Source organism: Zerene cesonia, chromosome 20 (assembly GCF_012273895.1).
Source record: "Zerene cesonia ecotype Mississippi chromosome 20, Zerene_cesonia_1.1, whole genome shotgun sequence".
Classification (NCBI taxonomy): Eukaryota; Metazoa; Arthropoda; class Insecta; order Lepidoptera; family Pieridae; genus Zerene; species Zerene cesonia.
In genome coordinates, this window is record NC_052121.1 from 9,550,431 (window position 1) to 9,571,121 (window position 20,691).

The window sequence follows — 20,691 nt, forward strand, 5'->3', positions numbered from 1 at the left end:
TACCTCGGGTGTGAGCGGTGCGTGCCGGTCGCGCTTGTCGACAGAGCTGCTGCGGCGGCTGGCGAGGCTGGTGGACGAGCTGCGCTCAACCACGCAGCGGTTCAGCACCTCCGCCGCCTGTGAGACACGCATATACTAACGGTCCATTTATATATTTTTTACATTGGGATTGTAAAAACATTAAACACATAATTTTTGTGAATCCAATGTATCTAGAGAGATTTAAACAAAAAGAAAGTTTTTGTGTATTAAAAAAATAAATGAATATTGTGTACCCGCATAGGTTGTCATTCGGCTATAAAATATTAAAGAAATCCCAGCCAGGGCTATGACTACGCTACATAACTCATAACACACTAAGAAGTAGCCACGACTTTATTATACAATGTTGCATCACAAGAATTAAAAATTATATTCCAAAAGAAAACTATTAGAGTGAACCATATTCGCCCATTACTCGAAAGAGCCGTATCCATATTTGAGTTAATAACTCACTTGCGACGTATCCGTATCGGGGCTCGCAATAGCGGGCGCGAGCGGAGCGAGGGGCGCCAGCGGGGCGAGGGGCGCGGGCGCGGGGGCGGGCGCCGGCGCGGGGGCGGCGCGCGGCCGCGGCCCGTTCAGCGCCTCGATCAGCGACACCGGCTCGTAGCCCGCCGGGATGTTCTCCATGCTACCCTGCTGGAGCGTCGCCGCGTGTTCCAAATTTGAATTATTTTTGTAATTCGATCGTTTCGAGTAATTGCCGTGTAATCGTATAGTGTTTACGACGTAAAATTAACGCGGATTCGTAATATAGGTTAACAATTAAATGGCTTTATATAAAATGATGTAATGTTGTTTTGTTTGATTTTTTAATATTAGAATAGATTTTTCATATAGCTTTTTTTAACAATTTCTAATTGTTAAATCAATATACTGATAATTTCCAAACTAAAGGTATATTTAAATATCGAATATAGAAATGAGAAAAGTACTTCAACGAAATATTACGATACAATTATTATTAATACCAACTTTTTGATTTCTTTTTTAATTGATGTAGGTATATAAAAATAATTTTATAACCCCAAAAATTTTCACAACATTTTTTCTCTAACAACTCACATCTGGTGGACTTGCAGCTGGTAGCAAAGCGGGCGACGTGGGCGAGTTCGTTATACGCTGTAACGCCCTAATCTGCAGCAGGGCGCGGAACGGCGCCCTGCATATGGGACAGTTGTTCGCCTGATACCGCAGCGAGTCTGCGCACGAGTTGCACAAACAAAGATGGCGGCACGGCAGGATGAGGGTGTCGCGAACGTCACACATGCATATGACGCACTCGGAACCGCCATCTTCGGTTTCTTCATCTGATGTTGGCTGATTGTTTAAAATATAAGTTATTTTTGTAATAGTATTGTGTATTTCATGGCAGTATAACAGGATAAATATAATACTGCTCCATTTATGAAGTGAATTCTTTTAGATTGATGAATAAGAAATATATCAATGAGAGTCAGTTTAACCACTAGCTGATGATGTTCTTTGTAGCTAATTTGATACTTTTTCACATATATTTTTATAAATTATTCGTAATTTTAACTGACTGATAAATTAAGCAGAATATATCAAAAAGCTATAAATACGGACATCAATTTATTTATAAAGATATAATATGATGTTCAGAATATATAGATATTAAAATGTACAAACACAAAATTTAGATTTAACCTGGGTACTAACCTTAGTATCTAAGTTTTTATTTTCGATACCATAAATTTCTTGCAATAAATAGCACAGACCATCAACAAACAGCTTCTGCTTGAGAGCTTTTAACACATATGTACCATCAGAATGCTTTTCCACAATCGCTATTGTAGTATGAGATTGTCGGATTTCTGGAACAAAATGGAAATATTAATTCACTTTAAGAATGAGCAGATCTTGTAATAAATGAGCCTCAAAAATTTGTTAAAACAAATATCATATATAGAGAAGAATATATAGAGGCCATGTAATAAATTTTACTATTTAGCAGTGCAGAGGTTGTGTAGGACTGTGGTTGATATAAGAATATCAGAATTAAATCTTTGTTGTTTTATATTCTCTTAATTTGTTGTTATACATTTTTGATTTAATATGTAATTCGAATTCGCGTCTATTGCCGTACCACGGCAACACCTGACTTCTCAGGAACCCATGATTCTACCTTATTAATCAAATCTCACCTATTCTATAAAAAATTGTCCTATATATAGAGCATTTTAATATATATTATTAATAGCCATGTTTATTAATATCATATCATGTAACTCGATAGTATTGTTCCAGTATAAATGCACATGTTTACAAATGCACATTTTATTATCCATTATCTTTAAGTTTCAGTTTAGTTATAATATTACAGTGCCCTATTTTATTAACACAGTTATACATTACGCGAACAATCGAAACAATTTCAGTATGTCCATAGACTATAAAAAATGTGATTAAGGTAAACATGTTGACAAGATTTAAAAATAAATTGGACATTTTCTTCAAATTCAAGATACACAGGTATCAGCTTTGTAGCTGTTAATTTTCTTAAATATATATGAAATGAGATTTTGTATCATATTATATGACAAAATTGTTGTTAATTAAAATGACAATTAAATCAGGACCTAGACAGTGCCTAGTTAGCCTAGTTCTGACTGATGATGATGATGATGATCTGACTACCAATGCTCCATCTCTTAACATGCAATAACAATTAGTACGTTACAATAGCCCAAACTCTACCTCAACAAATGGACTATCCAACACAACAATAATTTTTGAATTTTCAATTTTAAACAGTAGTTCCTGAGATTGGCGTGTGCAACCAACCAAACAAACTCTTCAGCTTTTGTAATATAAGTAGTGTGATGTTTCATCTTACCATCTTGTCCCTCATCTACCACACAGTAGATAGCTATGGGGATAATTTCCCTATCAGCGTTATACACCAAATCCTCCTCGGGATATTTTGAAGGGTCAAACACATGTGATATCTGACAGAACTGCTGGTTGGCGCCTTTCTTGTAGTGGTATGTTTGTGATGTCATAGACGGATCTCGTGGATAATAACTGAAATACATCACTAGAAATATAAAAATCCTGTAGTTTGAAAATAAAATGTGAAAAACTGTAATGTGAATGTTCATGTTCAATTCACCAAGATAAATGTATTGTTAAATGATATAAATACTTAAAAGTAACTTAAACAGATATTTAAAAATAATATGATTTTAGGAATTTATATAAGTTGAGCTTCAATTTAATACATATTATAGAGCAGTTTATGTTACAATAAAATAAAAGGAAAGCATATTTATCATAAGATTATTTGAATTTTTTATCATTACAAAGATAACTTAAATACAAACTTACACAATTCCAGTAGGAGTAACTTCCTCCGTACAGAAGTAGAAGATTGTTATAGCGCATCTAACGTCACTATCAAAAGTAAACTCAATATTATAGTATGTTCCCTTTGTATTACAATTAACTGGTTTGATCGCCCCATCTCCTATCTTATTTGTATCACTCAATTTACCCACTGGCTCTGGGCAGCGAACAAACCTCAATGATTCTTTACGAATGTTAACCAGACTTCTTAAGGTTTTAGTTGGTTCGTTAGATTGTGGTGGTGGATAGGGAAACTGTGAAGTAATATAAAAATAGTACAATTTCCTTTTAATTATAATCTGCTATAGTAAAGAATAAAAAATATTATAAAACAAATGTATAAACAGCAAGACAATTTTAAAATTCTTAATTTATACTTACTGGTGTGGGTCTACTGCCAAGAAAATTAAGATCAGCATTTTCACCAAACAAATAGGCTTCTGGCTGTGGTGTATCAAACCTCTCACCACCCATTATAAAATGGCTTCCAAAGTAATTGCCTACGGAATATAATTTAAATACAAAAAGGTCTTTGTATTACTTTTATACTATGGAGATAATAGTTACATATTATATGCTAGGTACATCTTCTGCATACCTGCATATAATTAATTATAACTAAAATGTTGTCTGCAAAATTAAGTTACTATATTGTTTTCATTAGAATGATGTACTAGATATTATTTCTTAGACGTACGAGCTTGAGCTTGCTAGAGATAATAAAAGTTATAGTAAATTATGCTACGATGAAATCTGAATGTGTTAGATACTACGTAAAGGTCAATTTTCTTACCAGATCTCGGAGGATACTTATAAGCATGATTGGACACAACATCAGCTTCTTCTACGCCCGCGTTTTGTCTACTTGTTAAAGCACCCATTTCAAAAGAATGAAGATAAAACTAGAAAAATAGCAACGATATCACAACGAAAACACTAAACAGTGATAAATTTATTATGCCCACAATCGCAAGTGAATTATTATGAATAACGTCAAAGTCTAAATCCCGTATTATTATACTACCTTTGGTCTAAATTAAGTTGACACCTGACATTTGTTTAACTAAATAACAAGGCAAACATATACATATTATATACTGTCTATGTATTTATGGCAAAACGAAATTAAAACAACTATACTATTCTGTTTAAATTATACGATTTCCGTCGAAGATTTATATTTTTGTACCATAAGCATCTTGACTAGTACCTACATAACGTATGTAGACTTAGTCTTATAGTCTTAGTCTTATAGAAATGGAAATAAAATCCTCGTTCAATTGTTTATAAAAAAATATAAAGAATAAAATGAGTATATAAATAACCGACTTAGTGAAAATCTTTTACATAAAATGTAATTATCTATTAACCATAAACTATTAAACATAATCGAATGTTTTTTTCCACTTAATTCATTCAATGGTAACATTACTGCTTACTACCGAGTTGACAATTTTGACAGTTCTTCAAAGTTCTTTTTCGACGTCTCTGTGTCACTGTAGAGGTGCGGATTATCGTTATTTTATTTATCCATTGGAATCGTAATAATTGTTTAATACTTTGAAACCATTTTTATATTTGAGAAACGTTCTGTGATACTAAGTGTTTTTATTTATATATTTCAGGGCACAATGGGGCGCCGACCAGCAAGATGGTAAACATTGGTTATGTTATTTCGTCGTCTTATATTTTAGAGAAAGCGTGACTTATTTACGAATTTATTGTATTAAATTTCAGCTATCGGTATTGTAAAAACAAACCGTACCCAAAATCCCGGTTCTGTCGTGGTGTGCCCGACCCCAAGATCCGTATCTTCGACTTGGGAAAGAAGAAGGCAGCGGTTGACGATTTCCCGCTATGCGTGCATTTAGTGTCTGATGAGTACGAGCAGCTCAGCTCGGAGGCTCTGGAAGCCGGCCGTATTTGCTGCAACAAGTACCTCGTGAAGAACTGTGGTAAAGATCAGTTCCACATTCGCATGAGGGTCCATCCCTTCCACGTTATCCGCATCAACAAAATGTTATCGTGCGCTGGAGCTGATAGGTGAGTTATTTTGAATTTCATTGCTATTTTAGACCTAAAGTTTGTTTTCGTGTTATTATATAGTCCTAAATCTAACATGTTAGTCTTAGAAAAGTAAGCAGTTATATTTGAATGATGTTATTGGTTGGTATCATATTTATCTGTGAATTTTTTTTTTCTTTTATCTTGGAAATATTAAATTTCCTTGAAATTTTAAGTATCACTACATATATCAAAATCTTGCACCATCATTTTGTTTCATGATTCATCATAAATCATGACAATGATAAAAAAAATACTATTCATTTCTGTCAGAAATGATTGGACAGATAATGGTCTGTGTGTTGATGCACATTTTGCTAAACATTGAAAATTTCTTACTTAGAAATATGTTAAACCTATCCTAATAGTATTTACTTGGATTGATATGAATATACAATGTCTTGTTACTATATACAAAATCTAAAAAAAAATGCATCAGCATAATTTTGTATAGAAAATTAAGTATTACAATTTATTTTTGTCTCTTTTTATCTTTCAATCAATCAATTTCTTAGTTAATGGCAATTTGCTTTGTACAATTCTGCCAGGATCATGTTGGGAAAATTATACATGATTTATAAAATTTTAGTATATTAATTGCTGTCAATCAAATTGCAGATATACCTAAAACAAGGAAACGTACACAATATATAAAAATACAGGGTTTTGGACTGTATTATTAATAATAATGTTTAATATAGTAAATTATAGCAAACATATTGTATACTAGTTTGTTTTATCTAAAACATTACAAATAAAATGTTAAATGGACATTGGAACTTGTTATTGAGAAATTTTGTAGTTACTATTCAAATTGAATGATAGTATATATCACACTTTTCCAGTCCTGATAATGATTCTGTTAATTGTTAAATAATATCTGTAACATCTACAACAGGCTCCAGACTGGGATGCGCGGTGCGTTCGGCAAGCCGCAAGGTACGGTGGCGCGCGTACGCATCGGGCAGCCGATCATGTCGGTGCGCTCCAGCGACCGTTGGAAGGCGCAGGTCATTGAGGCGCTGCGTCGTGCCAAGTTCAAGTTCCCTGGTCGTCAGAAGGTGTGATGATTTGACTTTATTTTTGTTCCTAAATTGTGTTTAATGTAACAAAAGTTTTTAGTTATCTCACAATGTTTGACAATTTATACATCATTTGTTAAAAATTGAAACAAGATTTTCAATTGCCTCTCCTGAAAGTTGCTAAATTACACATCTGACCATATGGAACTCTAAATATTGTTTAATTTTCATTTTAATAAAAATTTTTGCTCATTATTATTATGCTAACTGATACAATTTAAGTCTTACTAAATAATTATTACTAATTGCTTTGGTCTCTATAACTGACATCTATATATAAACTGAACAGTGATTGATACTAAACTCGTCAAAACATTACAGTCTAAAATTCAAACTTAGTTACCCATTAATCACAGATTTCTTTATTATCTTATGAACCTACCTCACCCCCTCAAACCAATCATTCATTTGTGGTGCAATATTTTGAATTTTTATGTAATTTTTAATTATAAATTAATTCCATTCACAGATCTATATATCCAAGAAATGGGGCTTCACAAAGTACGAGCGTGAGGAGTTCGAAAGGCTGCGTGATGAAGGTCGTCTGGCTAACGACGGATGCAACGTCAAGTACAGGCCTGAGCACGGACCTCTGGACGCCTGGAGGAAGGTGCAGAATGAAATCTACAGCATTTAGTGCGGAGAAATAAACTTTGTACTATATTAATGTGTTTTATTTTTTAATGATAACCATATCAATAACAGCACTTATGAGATACCTGATTTTCTTTTTTCCTTTTTTATAACTGTGTTGAAACATAAGTTTTTAAGTATTATTCTTAATACAAATTTGACATGAATTAAAACTTGACACATCCATGATAGATTCATTTTCACGTCTTTGAGTGTAGCTTTTTAAAAAATTACAAGATTATGTGATTTTTTAATCACTAGCAAAATTGTTATTATACCGTTAATGAAAAATATTAAACATCTCTCGCACTCCACAACCTCTGCTTAACATTTTTCAATGACAAATACTTCGCCACACCAGACAGCGACAGTAGACGCGTAAGAGTGTGACACAGACAGACACCGATTCGATTATGCGAGCTGAATTGCACTTTGTTTAGTGTTGACTATTGACTCTACCACTTTGTAAATGAACTGTTTATTCTGTGATGAGGCTAAATAAATGTGCAAGAAAAATCTTACTCTGAATTGCCGTTAACTGAATTGATGGAGATTGATGATAATTGTAATAAAATAACTAACACTTTGTGGTACAAAGAACATTAAAATAAGACAAGTATTAGAAATCCATTAGTTTATTATATAGTTTGTTTTACATATAAATAAAAGAAAATATCACTGCCTAAAAAACAGATCAATTGATTTACATTGCACTTTAGGTTTCTTAATTGGTGACGTGGATTTTCTTTTTCTTTTAGCTGAATTTGTTTCTGGTCTGCTATTTGTATTCGTTACTGGTCCAATGAATTCTCGACTATTTGAAGTGGTAACTGGCCTATTTATTTCTCTACTTAGTTTCTGCGCTTCATGAAAATCTAAATGCTCCACGAACTTTTCAATCGGCACCTTTTTACCACATTCGGAACACATTTTACTCGGTGCACTGTCATCCACTTTAACAAAGAAATTTGCTATAGATTTCACTTCAATTTTTGGAATGTCTTGCTTCTTTGTTTTCTCTTCTGGCTTCTTAGTTTTATCAACAACAGTGTTCGTTTTCTCTTTCTCTTTCCGTAATTGTTGCCTTTCCTCTTCTCTTAGCTTTAAAGCGAGATGGTAATCAGCGTGGATGTCGAACATATTTAAGGTTATACATTTACCACAATCAGAACATTGTATTGTTTCTACATTATTATTATCCGGAACATTTTTATGATTTGGATTCTTATTTTCACTTTCATGAAAACTGTCTCTTATCTCTTCATTTTGTAAGATCGTGCTATTAAGTAATTTCCTCATGTCACTGACTCTATCAACGTCTTCTGGATTTTCTTCAAACATCGCAACACTTTTGTTTATTTCGTCGTCAATTGTGGATCCAGAGTAATCTGTGTCGTTGCTAGTTTCATTCCCACGTGTAACGACATGACAAACCGGTGTGGTTGATCGATCGATTTTATTTTTTACGTCCATTTCTTTACTGGTATTATTTAAAAACTTCGCGAAAAAGGATTCTTGTTTGTCTAAACTGGACTCTAATATTGGTTTCTCAGTGTTTGAAAGTTCTTTATTGCTTTTCAATTTCTCTTCAGATTGTTGAAAAAATTTGTTGATGATGTATTCCTTTCCGACTGCGATTTTATCGTTTGTCGTTCTCTCGCTAGTGTGTCCAATTGGTTTTATATTCTCCTTAACGTCACTTGTTCCTTTAGAAGTGCCAGCGCTGAAGTAATCTTTTATTTTCTTAGTTTTCTTGTTGTCGTTATCTTCAAATTTGCCCACACTAATACCCAAAAATTTTATCGGAGCCTTTAACTTTCTGTCTGCTTCATCATCTGAAAATAATGAATGCCTAATATGGGTCTAAAAGTTTAGTAAGAGTTTAAAGTTCTGTATCTTGATAATATTACTTTTATGTTTAATACATTTACTTCAATTTGTGTGTTTTTTCATCAATGATAATATACCAACATCTAACTGATGTTTGCGTTATCTAGAAAAATATAGGTAAAAAGTTGGAAGTAAAAATCTAAAATGACTTTATCATTCCAGTACATTATATTCCAAAAACAAATATCATAAACTTCAAAAAGCGCATACACACCTCTAGGCTTGCATCCTTCCGCACTATCCAGTAACAATTCCAATGCCTTAGCAGAAAACAGTTCCCCACATAACTCGTCCTCCACACCAAAATTATACGACCTGGAGCTGCTGGTGTCCCTTCCATCCAGCATTTGTGTTGAAAAACTAACCACCATCTGTTTTGGACACCTATTATTTTCCACTGCGTCTTTCTCTAACCTATCCTCGATTTCATCTCCGAGATCTTTGAGCCATTTCTTCAGACTCTCCAAAGTTGTTAGTGCGGATTTGCCGCGAAACTGTTTGCAGCATCCAATGCTCTTTGGGTTGAATCTCGCTTGCACTGGTTCTAGATCAATGCCGCGAGCTATGTTGTACAACCAAGTTCTGAAAAAGACGATTGATTAAAGTTTTGCATACAACACTAGTTGCTCGCCCCGGCTCCGAACGGTTAGACTTTTTTGGTTTGTTCAGTTTTTAGTCATTATCCTTATCCAAACTACAATTCAAAAATCATTAAAACCGATGAGCTATTCTTGAGTAATACGTGTTGTAATTAAAACAATCTTGTTTATGTAATATATAATATTTCAGACCAGACCAGTAGATTAATTTTTATGACGATAATTAAAATCCGAAGCTCAGAAATGTGTGTGCTTACGCAAAATCATGGGAGAAGTTGAGATTTTACATATATACGTATATTGTGTCACCCATCATACATAAGAGCCAAAAATACATATCACATATGAATAAGTACCGAGCATTTTAATTGTTTTACCCATTTTTCTCATCAAATCTCGACTGCAGCTCCTTTTCTGTATATTTCTGAAGTTCCGCCATTAGTTTAATTTTTAACGTTTCACAAACAATGTCTCCGAATTTTCCACCCAAGTGCTTCACCTTCTTTATGGATAGTGTTCTGAAAGTCAGTAAAGAAAGTTATTTGTAGGGGGTTTGTATCACTACATAGTATAAAGCCAAGTCGCTTCCTGCATCTGTATCTATGTATGTATGTATGTATGCATGCATGCTTAGATCTTTTAAACTGCACATTGGAGTTTGATGATAGACAGGTACAAAATATTATGTATCTACCTAATACTTTAAACACTTTTTATATTATAATACTCTGTATACATATACGTTCGCACGGGCTTAGCACGTTGTACATATAAGTAGGATTTAGAAAAAAATGACTAATTACTTGTATAGCAAATTTATGGAGTGCTTAGGCAGAACTGTCTGTTTGTTTGGCTTGTTCATGCCACAAACGAGTTTCGCCAGTATTTTATTGTGTGCAATCCCAGCTGAACATTGGTAACCTGAAATATGAAAATATACCTTTAAAACTCTATTTAATTTACAATATTGGTTAAATTAATGGTCACAAAATATAAAATGCATTGTAGATTTTTTAAGGAAATTGATACATTAATTTTATTTTCTAGTGACATTAAATGGTTTTCAATATAAACAAAAATTAATTAGGGTCTGTAATGACTCCAATACCAATAAAACACACGTTATAGAATACTCAGCAATGTGAATGTATGCGAAGACCAGAACACGTGCTCACTCGCTTACGCCGGTAAGCGACTGCCACGCCAATGCGTTTGCGCATACACTACAGGGTCATAAGAAGATAGATTCGAAAATAAAGTTAATTAACTTTATATTTAAAAATTCATCAATACATAGCATAAAACAAAGTCGTTTCCCGCTATACGTATATGTACATGCATATATATGCTAGATGATCTTTAAAAGTACACAACCAAATGTGATGGTGTTTCTTTTAATAGATAGAGTGATTCAAGAGAAAAGTTTGTATGTATAATAACATCTATTAATCTACCGAATTTATCGCATGCAAAGCCGCGGGCAAAAGCTAGTATCGAATAATTACCCGTTTCTTCATATACCGCAGCTCGAATCTCGCTCACAATGACCGCGCCGACCAGCAAGCGGCTCGCGTGCTCCTGATCGAATTCCATGCAATCACCACCGTAGTTGTGCACATCGGACACTAGCTCCTGTATGCTTTCATAGCCAAGAGCGAATGTGTTAGGCATCATATTGCTTGTTACCGAGTGTATGTTCAGACTCCTGAGTCGTTCTTGCACCTTAAATTAATAATAAGGTTAAAAGACAGGGTTCCTTAGTGTATAGGGAGGCAGCATTGTAATTTTATTTACGAGCCCTGATTCATTCAGTACAAACAGGACTCAGTATGGAATGAGTTGTTTATTAGTTTGAATCCCAATAAGACTTTCTCTCTAATAATTAAAAAATATGTGTGTCATGACAATATAATTAAATAAAAATCTAAAAACCAAATTGGATCAATATAGAAAAAACATACAGATGCCGTTATATCCAGATAAGCTTCATCGATGGATGCTCTTTCTAGTAATGAAGTATATTTTTGAAGAACTCTAGCCACATCCTTGCCTGCGTCTCTATATCTGAATAAATAAAGAATGTATAGTTACAGAAATGTGTAACTAGTAATGTTTATGAAATATTATGTAATAATTGGGGTAATAAATACACAAGGAACATATATTAAATGATTTCAGTTATTATATGATTTATTTAACACACCACATCAAATGATATATAATTACAAATATACAATAAAGGCTTTAATACAATACATAAGACACTGTATTTCTCTATATATAAATAGCTTAAAAACATTCTACAATCCAATGATTATTAAATTCGATATGTACAAACACATTATTTTATTTATTAGTATGCATCTTACTTTGTTATGTCAGCCTTTCCTCTCTGGCAAGGAACTGAAGGCAGCTGTATTTCCGGACACTTCTCCTTAGCTTCATCCCCTCTCATGTGTCTAGTGACCCCCATTGCTCTCGCTACATAATTCACAGCTATAATTCTAAATAAAATATACAAAATAATTACTTAAGAATACTGCTAAGAAACAGCAATACTCAAATTAAATTGAAGAAATCATTTTAAAATATTTCAGAAACCTATGCTTAGCAAATAAATGACAATCAGTATGAAGGCTTAAAATTTTACAATAATTTCATAATATATATTAGTAATTTATATGTAAAGGTTAAAAGATGTATTCTCATAACAAATTATAAATATAAATGGCATAATATGTATTCATAGTTTTGTCATTTATTCATACATTATACAATATTGAATTGCTTTTAAGAGGTTATCATCATCAGCCGATATATGTTCCCACTGCTGGGACACAGGCCTCCTATGAGGGTTCAGGCCATAATCCACCACACTGGTTTAAGTGGTTATTGGGTTTTTTTTATAAGGTAATATAAATTTTTCGTACCCTCCTCCTTTCCAAGGATTGTATTGCACAACAGCAATTGGTTTTCCTTTCAAATCTGGATTTAATTTTTCCTCGACTTGACAATAAAAGCAGTCCATATCAATTAAAACAACCACTCTATTTTCTGAATCCATTTTATATACAAAAAATATCCTTCAAAATAATACGCGCCTTTTTCATTAACAAATATTTTAGTCCATTTAAATAGTTCTTTAACTCGCACTTAATATTAAATTCTTTTTTTCTTCCATTATTTTCATATTTTCTTCTTTTATATATTTAATTCATATAAATAACATAAAAATTTGTTGTTATTTCATTAAATTTAATGTGTTGTACGATTCCACTTTGTTTTGACATGTTATTATCAACCATACACCAAATAAGTTATATATGTTATCAACCGTAACTGACAGTGACAGTTGTCTTTTGATTTAACATTGCAAAATTGGCAACATTGTAGCAATTGTTTCAACTACACTACTTGTTCTTATTATTCTGTGCGATAACTACTGAACCAATAGCAGTCCGTTACTTTTTAAGGCAATATTGAGCGAATTTAGAGAATTTGATTCTTATCCCACTTCAACGATAACGATGATTAAGTATGGGTTTAGTATTATTTTAGTGCTTTAAAATTAAAGAAAGAAGCCAATTCTCATATGATAATTTATTGAAAACATTTAAAATCCCTGTCCATATGTTTGGTCCCACTTCACGTATTGCCCCAAGTCGTCTTGGGACACACTTGGACGCACACGTTGTAGAGCAGCTTTGAAATCTTGAGCATTAACTGGGCGCACCTGCAAATAAAAACAAATTACCATAGTTAATCTTCTATATTATAATGCTGAATGGGTTTGGTTGATTGGTTAAAAGTAATATTTAACTGTTCAATTTGAGAAATTTGCTTTGTATTTGTTATAGTGTATTTTTTGGGACAATATGTAAGCTATTATAAGCTATTACGCCTCAACTAATAAGAGCGCATCAGCAATTAATATATGGAGATGTTGCATACATTTTACTTTTGAGAGTAGATGAAAAATCCACGCGTGTGGTAGCTAGTAATAAAAAACTTAAAATGCAATGTTTATCTACAACTATTATTGTATTGAAAAATCGTAGCACGTAATATATCTTAAATTCATTTTGTCGGGGGTTGGCTTTGCGGAAGGCGACGTCCCTTTTTGTTGAAGCTAAATCACCATCATTATGCCTATTTTCCAGACGTAAGATGGATTGATACAATTATAGCTAGTTGTTGGTGCGGCGCTTACAGAGCAGTTGAATTTTGATTTAACATCCTCGCGAAGATGACTCTTATTTATGGCAGTTGAAATGTATACATAATAAAATGATAAATAGAAAAAAATCTAACTATCCTTCGAATATGATAGTGGAATGTGAAAGTATCCTGACGACTAAGAGCAACTACAGAGTATCTTACCGGCTCTTCTCTGTAGAAACTGCCCTCCGAACCGGTGGTAAATGTTATAACTGGGTAATATGACGATTCAAAAGTGCTTCTATATGAAGTCTAGTTGAATGAATAAATGTTTGAGTTCACCTTATTCTTGTCGATGGTTACAATTTGCGATAGTGGCACAGCACGTATGGGTCCCATGGCGGCTTCAGAACATAGTGACTTCATGTCAGCACCAGAATAACCTTCTGTTAGCCTCGCTATTTCTTCTATTTCGGAGAGTGTTAAATCATTGTTTTCTGTTTGTAGCAGATTGGATATTATCTGTTGACGGGCCTGGAGAACACTTTTTGTTTAGTTGAATGTAATTTTTAGGTGAATGTGTGAATTTATTAATAAGGACATACTCGAATATTAACACCACTACAACTATATATAACCACTATTCACTAGGAGCGGACCTGCAAAGGAAGTCAGTAATCGGGAAAATATATTCTTTTTTAGACAACACAAATTTGCATGGGTCACTTACTATTATAAAAAATACATGTTTGCTAGCAAACAAAAAATTATAAGTTTAACAATTTGGTTACCTCAGCATCAGGCAGCGGTATGTAGAGACGCTTGACAAGCCTGCGACGTGCGGCTTCGTCTAACTCCTGTGGACGATTTGTGGCGCCCACAATTAATAGACGGTCCTCTTCACCTATTCAACAAAGCACTGTTTCAATATTTATTATTATTTTATTTTTGTCATAGCGGTCAGCTGAGCTGGTGGTTCGCCTGATGGTAAGCGATCCACTGCCCATGGACATTCGCAGAGGCAGTGCTTCTGAGAATGCACTGTTCGCTTATAAGGTAAGTATACGATTATATATAGAACACATTTCATGTTGATTAAATTATTTCTAATTGTCAGTATGTGTAGATATATGTAAATTGAACTATAAGTTGACTATGCTATGTTTTATTGTGATTGCTGACTAATTTAAATGAAACAGTAAAAAATATTCATTGGCTTAAACTTTTGAACTTAACTTAAAATTTCAATTATGTTAAATTGAACATTTTAATGTTTCCATATGACTGAAATTAATTAAATATCTCAATGTTTACCAGTAGCTGCACCATCGAATTGAACGAGAAATTCCGTTTTTATCCTGCGCGTCGCCTCGTGTTCGCTATCGCTTCGCTGAGTTAGAAGCGAATCGATTTCATCTATAAATATTACCTGCAAATGAAAACAGTTTGAAAATCTTAACACATTTGTAAACTATAGAAATGTGTCAGAGATAAATAAATTCCAAATGTCTTATATATATTAATAATTGAAACGAACAGCAGCAGAAATTTTAATGTTTGTGATCTTTATTTTGTTGCCTTGTTACAATAACTATTGTTATCAAAGAAATGACTTTATCACCATATATAGTTGAGAAACCTTATCTTTCTGTTTTAAGGATTTCTTACATAGGAAGTCTTTCTCTTGTAAGGATACTCAACAACCATATTGAGTGACATATGTTTAAAGAATAGAAAAAAAAATATCCCCTGAAATTTGATTTCTGTGGCGGGATGACAGGTGGCCGCGGTACTCCAAAAAAGAGACGCGGGTTCGAATCCCGGCCTGTGATCAAATTTTTAAATTCTAAAAAAATTTCTTATAAAACTAAAATTTAAACAGTATTCAAATTGAACAAATAAAAAGAAACAATTACAGCGGGCTGGTGACACCTAGCGACGGCGAACAGAGCGCGCACCATCTTCTCGCCGTCGCCGATCCACTTGGAAGTGAGCGACGACGCGGATATACTGAAGAACGTCGCGCGACATTGCGCCGCCACGCATTTACCTGCACAAGTTACCTTGGGAGTTCAAACCAGTTCAGCTATCGGGATTACATACAGAACCTATGGTTCTCTATGGTTCTCTGTACCCCGTGAAAAGTCCCCGGAGACAGGGCGGAAAGCGTCGCACTATGACAGAAGTTACCTTATAATAATAATAATAATATTTTTATTTTCAGACATTCATCCACATTTGTGTTAGTATACATTAATCTTAGAAACTATGTTAGTAACGCGTATTATAAAATTAATTAAAACCATTAAAAATTATCCATTATCATAATTATATTGCATACGATGTAAATTTGCCCACCGCTTAAGGAATGGACCGTCTACTTTCTCAATTAATTAGCACTTATACCTTATTATAACTATGAGAATGAGACATTATCTAATACCTGCAATAACCACGAGACAATTTTTTTTTATGCAGTCGTCGGCGATGGAGCTAGTGGGTCATCTGGATAGCGCTACCACCGCCCATGAACATTTTACAATTTTATATTTCTTTTGTACAATATTTCAGGAAACAGGTTTCATGAATACTATGTAGATGGCTTGGCGGGGGGGAAAATAGATCTAACCAGGATCTAGGATTTATTTTTAGAAATAAAAAAAATACAGAGCACAAAAAACAAATTACTCATCTGTTCTTTTTATGTTCATTGGTAATGTAAAACGAGTTATTATTAATCTTGATGTAAGATTTACTTCTAATGGTAATAGAGACCAACGCTAAGACTGCCCCGCCGGAGCGAAGAGCTAATGTTATATAATAAAAAATAATAAATTATATTACCAATTAAAGTCTTGCCAGTTCCCGGAGGCCCGAACAGCAGAATGCCTTTGGGCGGACGTCTCAAACCAGTAAAGATGTCTGGTCGAAGTAACGGCCACACTACAGCTTCTTGTATCACCGATTTGGCCATCTGCAAACCTGCTACATCATCCCATCCTGGAATAACAATTGTTCCTTTACAATAAAACCAGTTTCAGATAATCACTGATAGCTGTCTTATGTAATTTTTTTATTGTAAAAATGAGTTTAGTTAGTGATAAGGAGCACTTTTATAACCATTTTTTTTTTGTAAAGTTATATGCAAATAAAGATATATCACTATGTATAAGACATATCATGTCAGTTGATGCCAGAAAATTATCAAGGTAATTTACCTATGGGAGTTCCCTTATCAATAATTTCACTCTCTATCAATTCTATCATTTTTGGATCAATGTGTTTTAATCTTTCATCTGTTACTGTTTGTTCATTTGCTTCTTGTTTTTCCCTGAAAAGAAAGGAACTTTTTTTTTATTCAATCCAAGAGAATAAAAAATACAATTTATTTATCTGTGCAACATTTATATTACAAAATATGTGCATATAAATGGCAACAGGATTTATTAAACTTTAAAAATCAACTGGCAGTACTTACTGAGCTCCTAGCATAGGTGATACAAATTTAGCTTGAGCCTTCCTAGAAGCGCCTAGTGTCCGCTTTGCTGCTGGGTTTGATGATAACAGCTGCTCTTTGGCTGTTTTAAATGTTATTTTAGCAACTTGTTGTCTATGGGCCTTATCCTCTTCCTCCTCAGTTGTTAAATTATATTCTGTTTTTGGTTTGCAAACATCATCAAAATCTGGATATGAGATTATGCTAGAAGTAGTACTCATGGGTCGTTTTGCTCTTAGTCTACCAAATTTAGGTTTAGATAATTTCTGTTCATCACCAGATCTTTCTTGGCTGGTTATTTCGGATAATTGTGGTTGTATACACAAATTTAGAGTTTCTGTGCTTTCACATTTACATTCACTTTTAACAAAATGCTGCAAGCCTAAATACTGCTGCCTGTCACATTTTTTACAAGAGGATAATGATTTTTCGAATAACGCGACTGGATCGTTGAAGGTACTAAAAATAAGTGTCAGCATTTATTTATTAACTGCTTTTTATCGAAGTCAATCATTAATACTGTACCTACCTTAACGAACTCCTCCAAGTGGCCCTACTATTTTCTTGATTATTTTGAGTGAGCGAGTTTGCTGAATCCAAAATACTGTCGAGAACTTTATCGTCGTTTGAGAAATTATTGAACACCACATCCTTCAGTATTGTGTTTGAAATTAAGTTTGAACGGCTATAATAAAAAATAAGATATAATTATTTTAAATACTTATTAACTATATCATAAATAATATAAGAAAAAAGTACCTATTAAGCGACGTTTTATAGTCTTGTAGTAAGGAATTGTTCATCAAACTTAAGCAATTCTCATCTGGGATGCTTGAATTCTTTTGAAATTGCATGGCATATTTTATTTAATGCGAATTAAGCACGTAAAATAATAAGAATACGATACAAACAAAACAATATTTAAGCGCCAAAATACAATTTGAATAATAGAACAAGTTAAATGTCATAGCTCCAAACCACAGATTAAGAACTAATTACTATGTAACAAAGTCCAAATTTACACACAGACTATAAACTTGTCAAAGACGAATAATTATATTGCAGCTATAACATTTTAGTGTGCGAGTCCATTTGGCACCTCGCACCGGGGAAGTACCACACACTTTCCTTATCCTTCACCCCTTAAAAGCGGTCAATAGATTGCCATTCTAGAAAAATGTTGAATCACCGAAAGCGCTAGATTTTGCCCGAAAAGGGCTAAGGCAACACTACCTCTGAATATGTTCATGGGTGGTGATCGTTTACTAGTGTTTCCCTTTTCGGGCAGAATCTAGCTTTTTTTTTTGTGATTCAACAACTTTACCAAAATTTCTTAAGCTCCAAATGGGCTGTCTAGTCATATTTCTTATTTTCAGTAATTATCTTGAAGTAGGGCCGATAGTTTTTCTTTTACACCATATCGAGGGAGGATTTGTTTACGAACTGAGCGTTCTAATTGGCCTCTGAAGTTCGAAACATCCAGTTATAATTGAAACAGAAAAACTTGCACTTTATAGCGTTTGGACAGTGCGCATCATCAATCGCGATTACAAGTTTTTCTTAATTTTCAATTCTTTCTATCTCTTCTTAGAAAAACAAGATGGCAAAAAAAAAACACTTGATAAATTATTTGAAAGCCTTTAATCAAATGGAAATAATAGGATAGGAAAGAAGAAAGAGACGTGAGAATAATACCTCTTAACACGTTAATTGTCAATCACGCGACGTCGCGTGTTCCCAATACTCTTCGATGTGGCTCCTCACGCAACGTCGCGTGAAGTGTTCGTAGAGTTTTGTATGAAGCGTATTGCATGGGCCGGAGCGTTATCGCAAATGCGTTTGTTTGGCCACTAGAGAAAGAACTGAACTTTCGTAAAGTGGGCGTGGCCATGAGAATCATGTTATTGTTTTAGTGATTGGTCAGTACGCTTAAGTGTCGCCGCTCGTGCGGACGGCTTTCTAAATTGCTTTTAGTCGCTTTTGAACCAATTTTACGTTTTTTTTGTATTAAAATTTTATAATATTTATAATGAGTGAACATCAACCTGGTACCTCTAGGGGTACAAAACGATCAAATGAGAGACCTTCGCGAGTGCAATCTAAACGTGTTTTATTGCAAGAATCGGATATTCTCAACACTTTAGAAAACTCCGATGATGATGATTTTATGGGAAGTGGTGAAGACGAAGATTTTTTATTGGGTGATGATGATGAAGGTAGCTCAACCCTGGAGTCGGATGAAGATGAAGAAGAAGTTCAGTCGCCCTCTAGTGAAGTTCGAGTATTGTCTACAGAAAGGGAGGGCTTAAATGAAACGATTGAAGAGTCAGCTCTGCCACATGAGTCTCCTGAACCTGCCATCGAACGCTCAACTTCACACTGGAGTACTTCTTGTTCGTCCATGAAGCAAATACCATTCGTTCGACAGTCAAAGCTGCATATAGAACCGCCATCACAACCAATAGATTACTTTTGTCTCTTTTTCCATGAAGAATATTTGAGAATGATCGTAGAGTGCACAAACAGATACGCCGAACGTATGAAAAGTTCTAGTGAACATCGTCATGCACGTATTTCAAGATGGAAAGATTTGACAGTTGAAGAGTTCAAAACATTTCTGGGCCTTTTGTTACATACTGGCACTGCAAAAATGAACCGATTGACAGATTATTGGAAGGTTCACTGGTTGTATAAATCATGTTTTTCGAATTACATGTCACGAAACCGATTTTTTTTTATATTACACTGTTTACATTTTACACTTCCTGATGAAGAAGAAGAAGTCACTGCCAGACGTCTAAATAAATGCCAGAAAATAGTTGCAAATTTCAACAACACAATGAATAATATATATTATCCAGGCAAGAACCTATCTTTAGATGAGTCGATGGTTTTATGGCGTGGTCGTCTCTTTTTTCGACAATACATAAAAGGAAAACGCCACAAGTATGGCAACAAACTATATGTGCTAGCAGAACCAGATGGCTTGATTTTAAATTTCCATATATTATTTACTAGTACAGAAGATGAAACAGCAAGAAAAGGCCACACCAAAAAAATTGTCGAAAAATTGATGGAAAATAAATTGGACGGTGGCCATTCAATCTATATGGATAATTTTTGTAATTCATATAACTTAGCAAGTAAACTGTTGCGTCGACTAACTTATTGCACCGGCACACTGAACAAAAAACGTAAGGACAATCCACGCGTTATTACTTCAAAAAAATTAAAAAGAGGCGAAAACATCTCGCGTTATAGAAATGGAGTCCACATTGGAAAATGGAAAGATAAGAGAGAAATTCATTATATATCGACAGAGTTCGCTGACGAGATGCAAGAAGTTACAAGTAAACGT

The 20,691-nt window shown here is 34.0% G+C and overlaps 4 protein-coding genes across 4 annotated transcripts in view; 1 reads left to right on the forward strand and 3 right to left on the reverse strand.

Moving 5' to 3' along the window:
* LOC119834754 (probable E3 ubiquitin-protein ligase MGRN1) overlaps nucleotides 1-4,446 on the reverse strand; it is a 9,390-nt gene extending 4,944 nt beyond the window's left edge. Inside the window, exons 1-8 of the mRNA XM_038359217.1 lie at nucleotides 4,205-4,446; nucleotides 3,793-3,911; nucleotides 3,394-3,665; nucleotides 2,903-3,090; nucleotides 1,726-1,880; nucleotides 1,108-1,362; nucleotides 496-678; nucleotides 4-117 (exon numbers count right to left, since the gene is read on the reverse strand). Of these exons, the coding sequence (XP_038215145.1) occupies nucleotides 4-117; nucleotides 496-678; nucleotides 1,108-1,362; nucleotides 1,726-1,880; nucleotides 2,903-3,090; nucleotides 3,394-3,665; nucleotides 3,793-3,911; nucleotides 4,205-4,292 (1,374 nt within the window). The 5' untranslated portion in view covers nucleotides 4,293-4,446. The remainder of the gene's footprint in view (nucleotides 1-3; nucleotides 118-495; nucleotides 679-1,107; nucleotides 1,363-1,725; nucleotides 1,881-2,902; nucleotides 3,091-3,393; nucleotides 3,666-3,792; nucleotides 3,912-4,204) is intronic.
* Nucleotides 4,447-4,883: 437 nt separating this feature from the next.
* LOC119834750 (60S ribosomal protein L10) lies at nucleotides 4,884-7,220 on the forward strand. Its single transcript, XM_038359214.1, has 5 exons — nucleotides 4,884-4,915; nucleotides 5,037-5,065; nucleotides 5,149-5,454; nucleotides 6,374-6,536; nucleotides 7,027-7,220. The coding sequence occupies exons 2-5, from the start codon at nucleotides 5,043-5,045 to the stop codon at nucleotides 7,192-7,194; spliced, it is 660 nt and encodes a 219-aa protein (XP_038215142.1). The 5' UTR covers nucleotides 4,884-4,915; nucleotides 5,037-5,042; the 3' UTR covers nucleotides 7,195-7,220.
* Nucleotides 7,221-7,807: 587 nt separating this feature from the next.
* Nucleotides 7,808-12,998, reverse strand: LOC119835231 (DNA polymerase eta). The gene is made up of 8 exons (XM_038359933.1): nucleotides 12,610-12,998; nucleotides 12,049-12,183; nucleotides 11,641-11,743; nucleotides 11,185-11,401; nucleotides 10,483-10,600; nucleotides 10,057-10,197; nucleotides 9,295-9,662; nucleotides 7,808-9,025 (listed from the first exon to the last, which is right to left on the reverse strand). Exons 1-8 carry the CDS (start codon nucleotides 12,741-12,743, stop codon nucleotides 7,866-7,868), a joined length of 2,376 nt encoding a protein of 791 aa, XP_038215861.1. The 5' UTR covers nucleotides 12,744-12,998; the 3' UTR covers nucleotides 7,808-7,865.
* A 266-nt stretch (nucleotides 12,999-13,264) lies between these two features.
* LOC119835028 (fidgetin-like protein 1) lies at nucleotides 13,265-18,319 on the reverse strand. Its single transcript, XM_038359619.1, has 10 exons — nucleotides 18,093-18,319; nucleotides 17,863-18,018; nucleotides 17,316-17,792; nucleotides 17,056-17,168; nucleotides 16,682-16,837; nucleotides 15,754-15,887; nucleotides 15,152-15,266; nucleotides 14,629-14,741; nucleotides 14,180-14,371; nucleotides 13,265-13,412 (listed from the first exon to the last, which is right to left on the reverse strand). The coding sequence occupies exons 1-10, from the start codon at nucleotides 18,185-18,187 to the stop codon at nucleotides 13,293-13,295; spliced, it is 1,671 nt and encodes a 556-aa protein (XP_038215547.1). The 5' UTR covers nucleotides 18,188-18,319; the 3' UTR covers nucleotides 13,265-13,292.
* Between the last annotated feature and the right edge of the window lie 2,372 nt (nucleotides 18,320-20,691).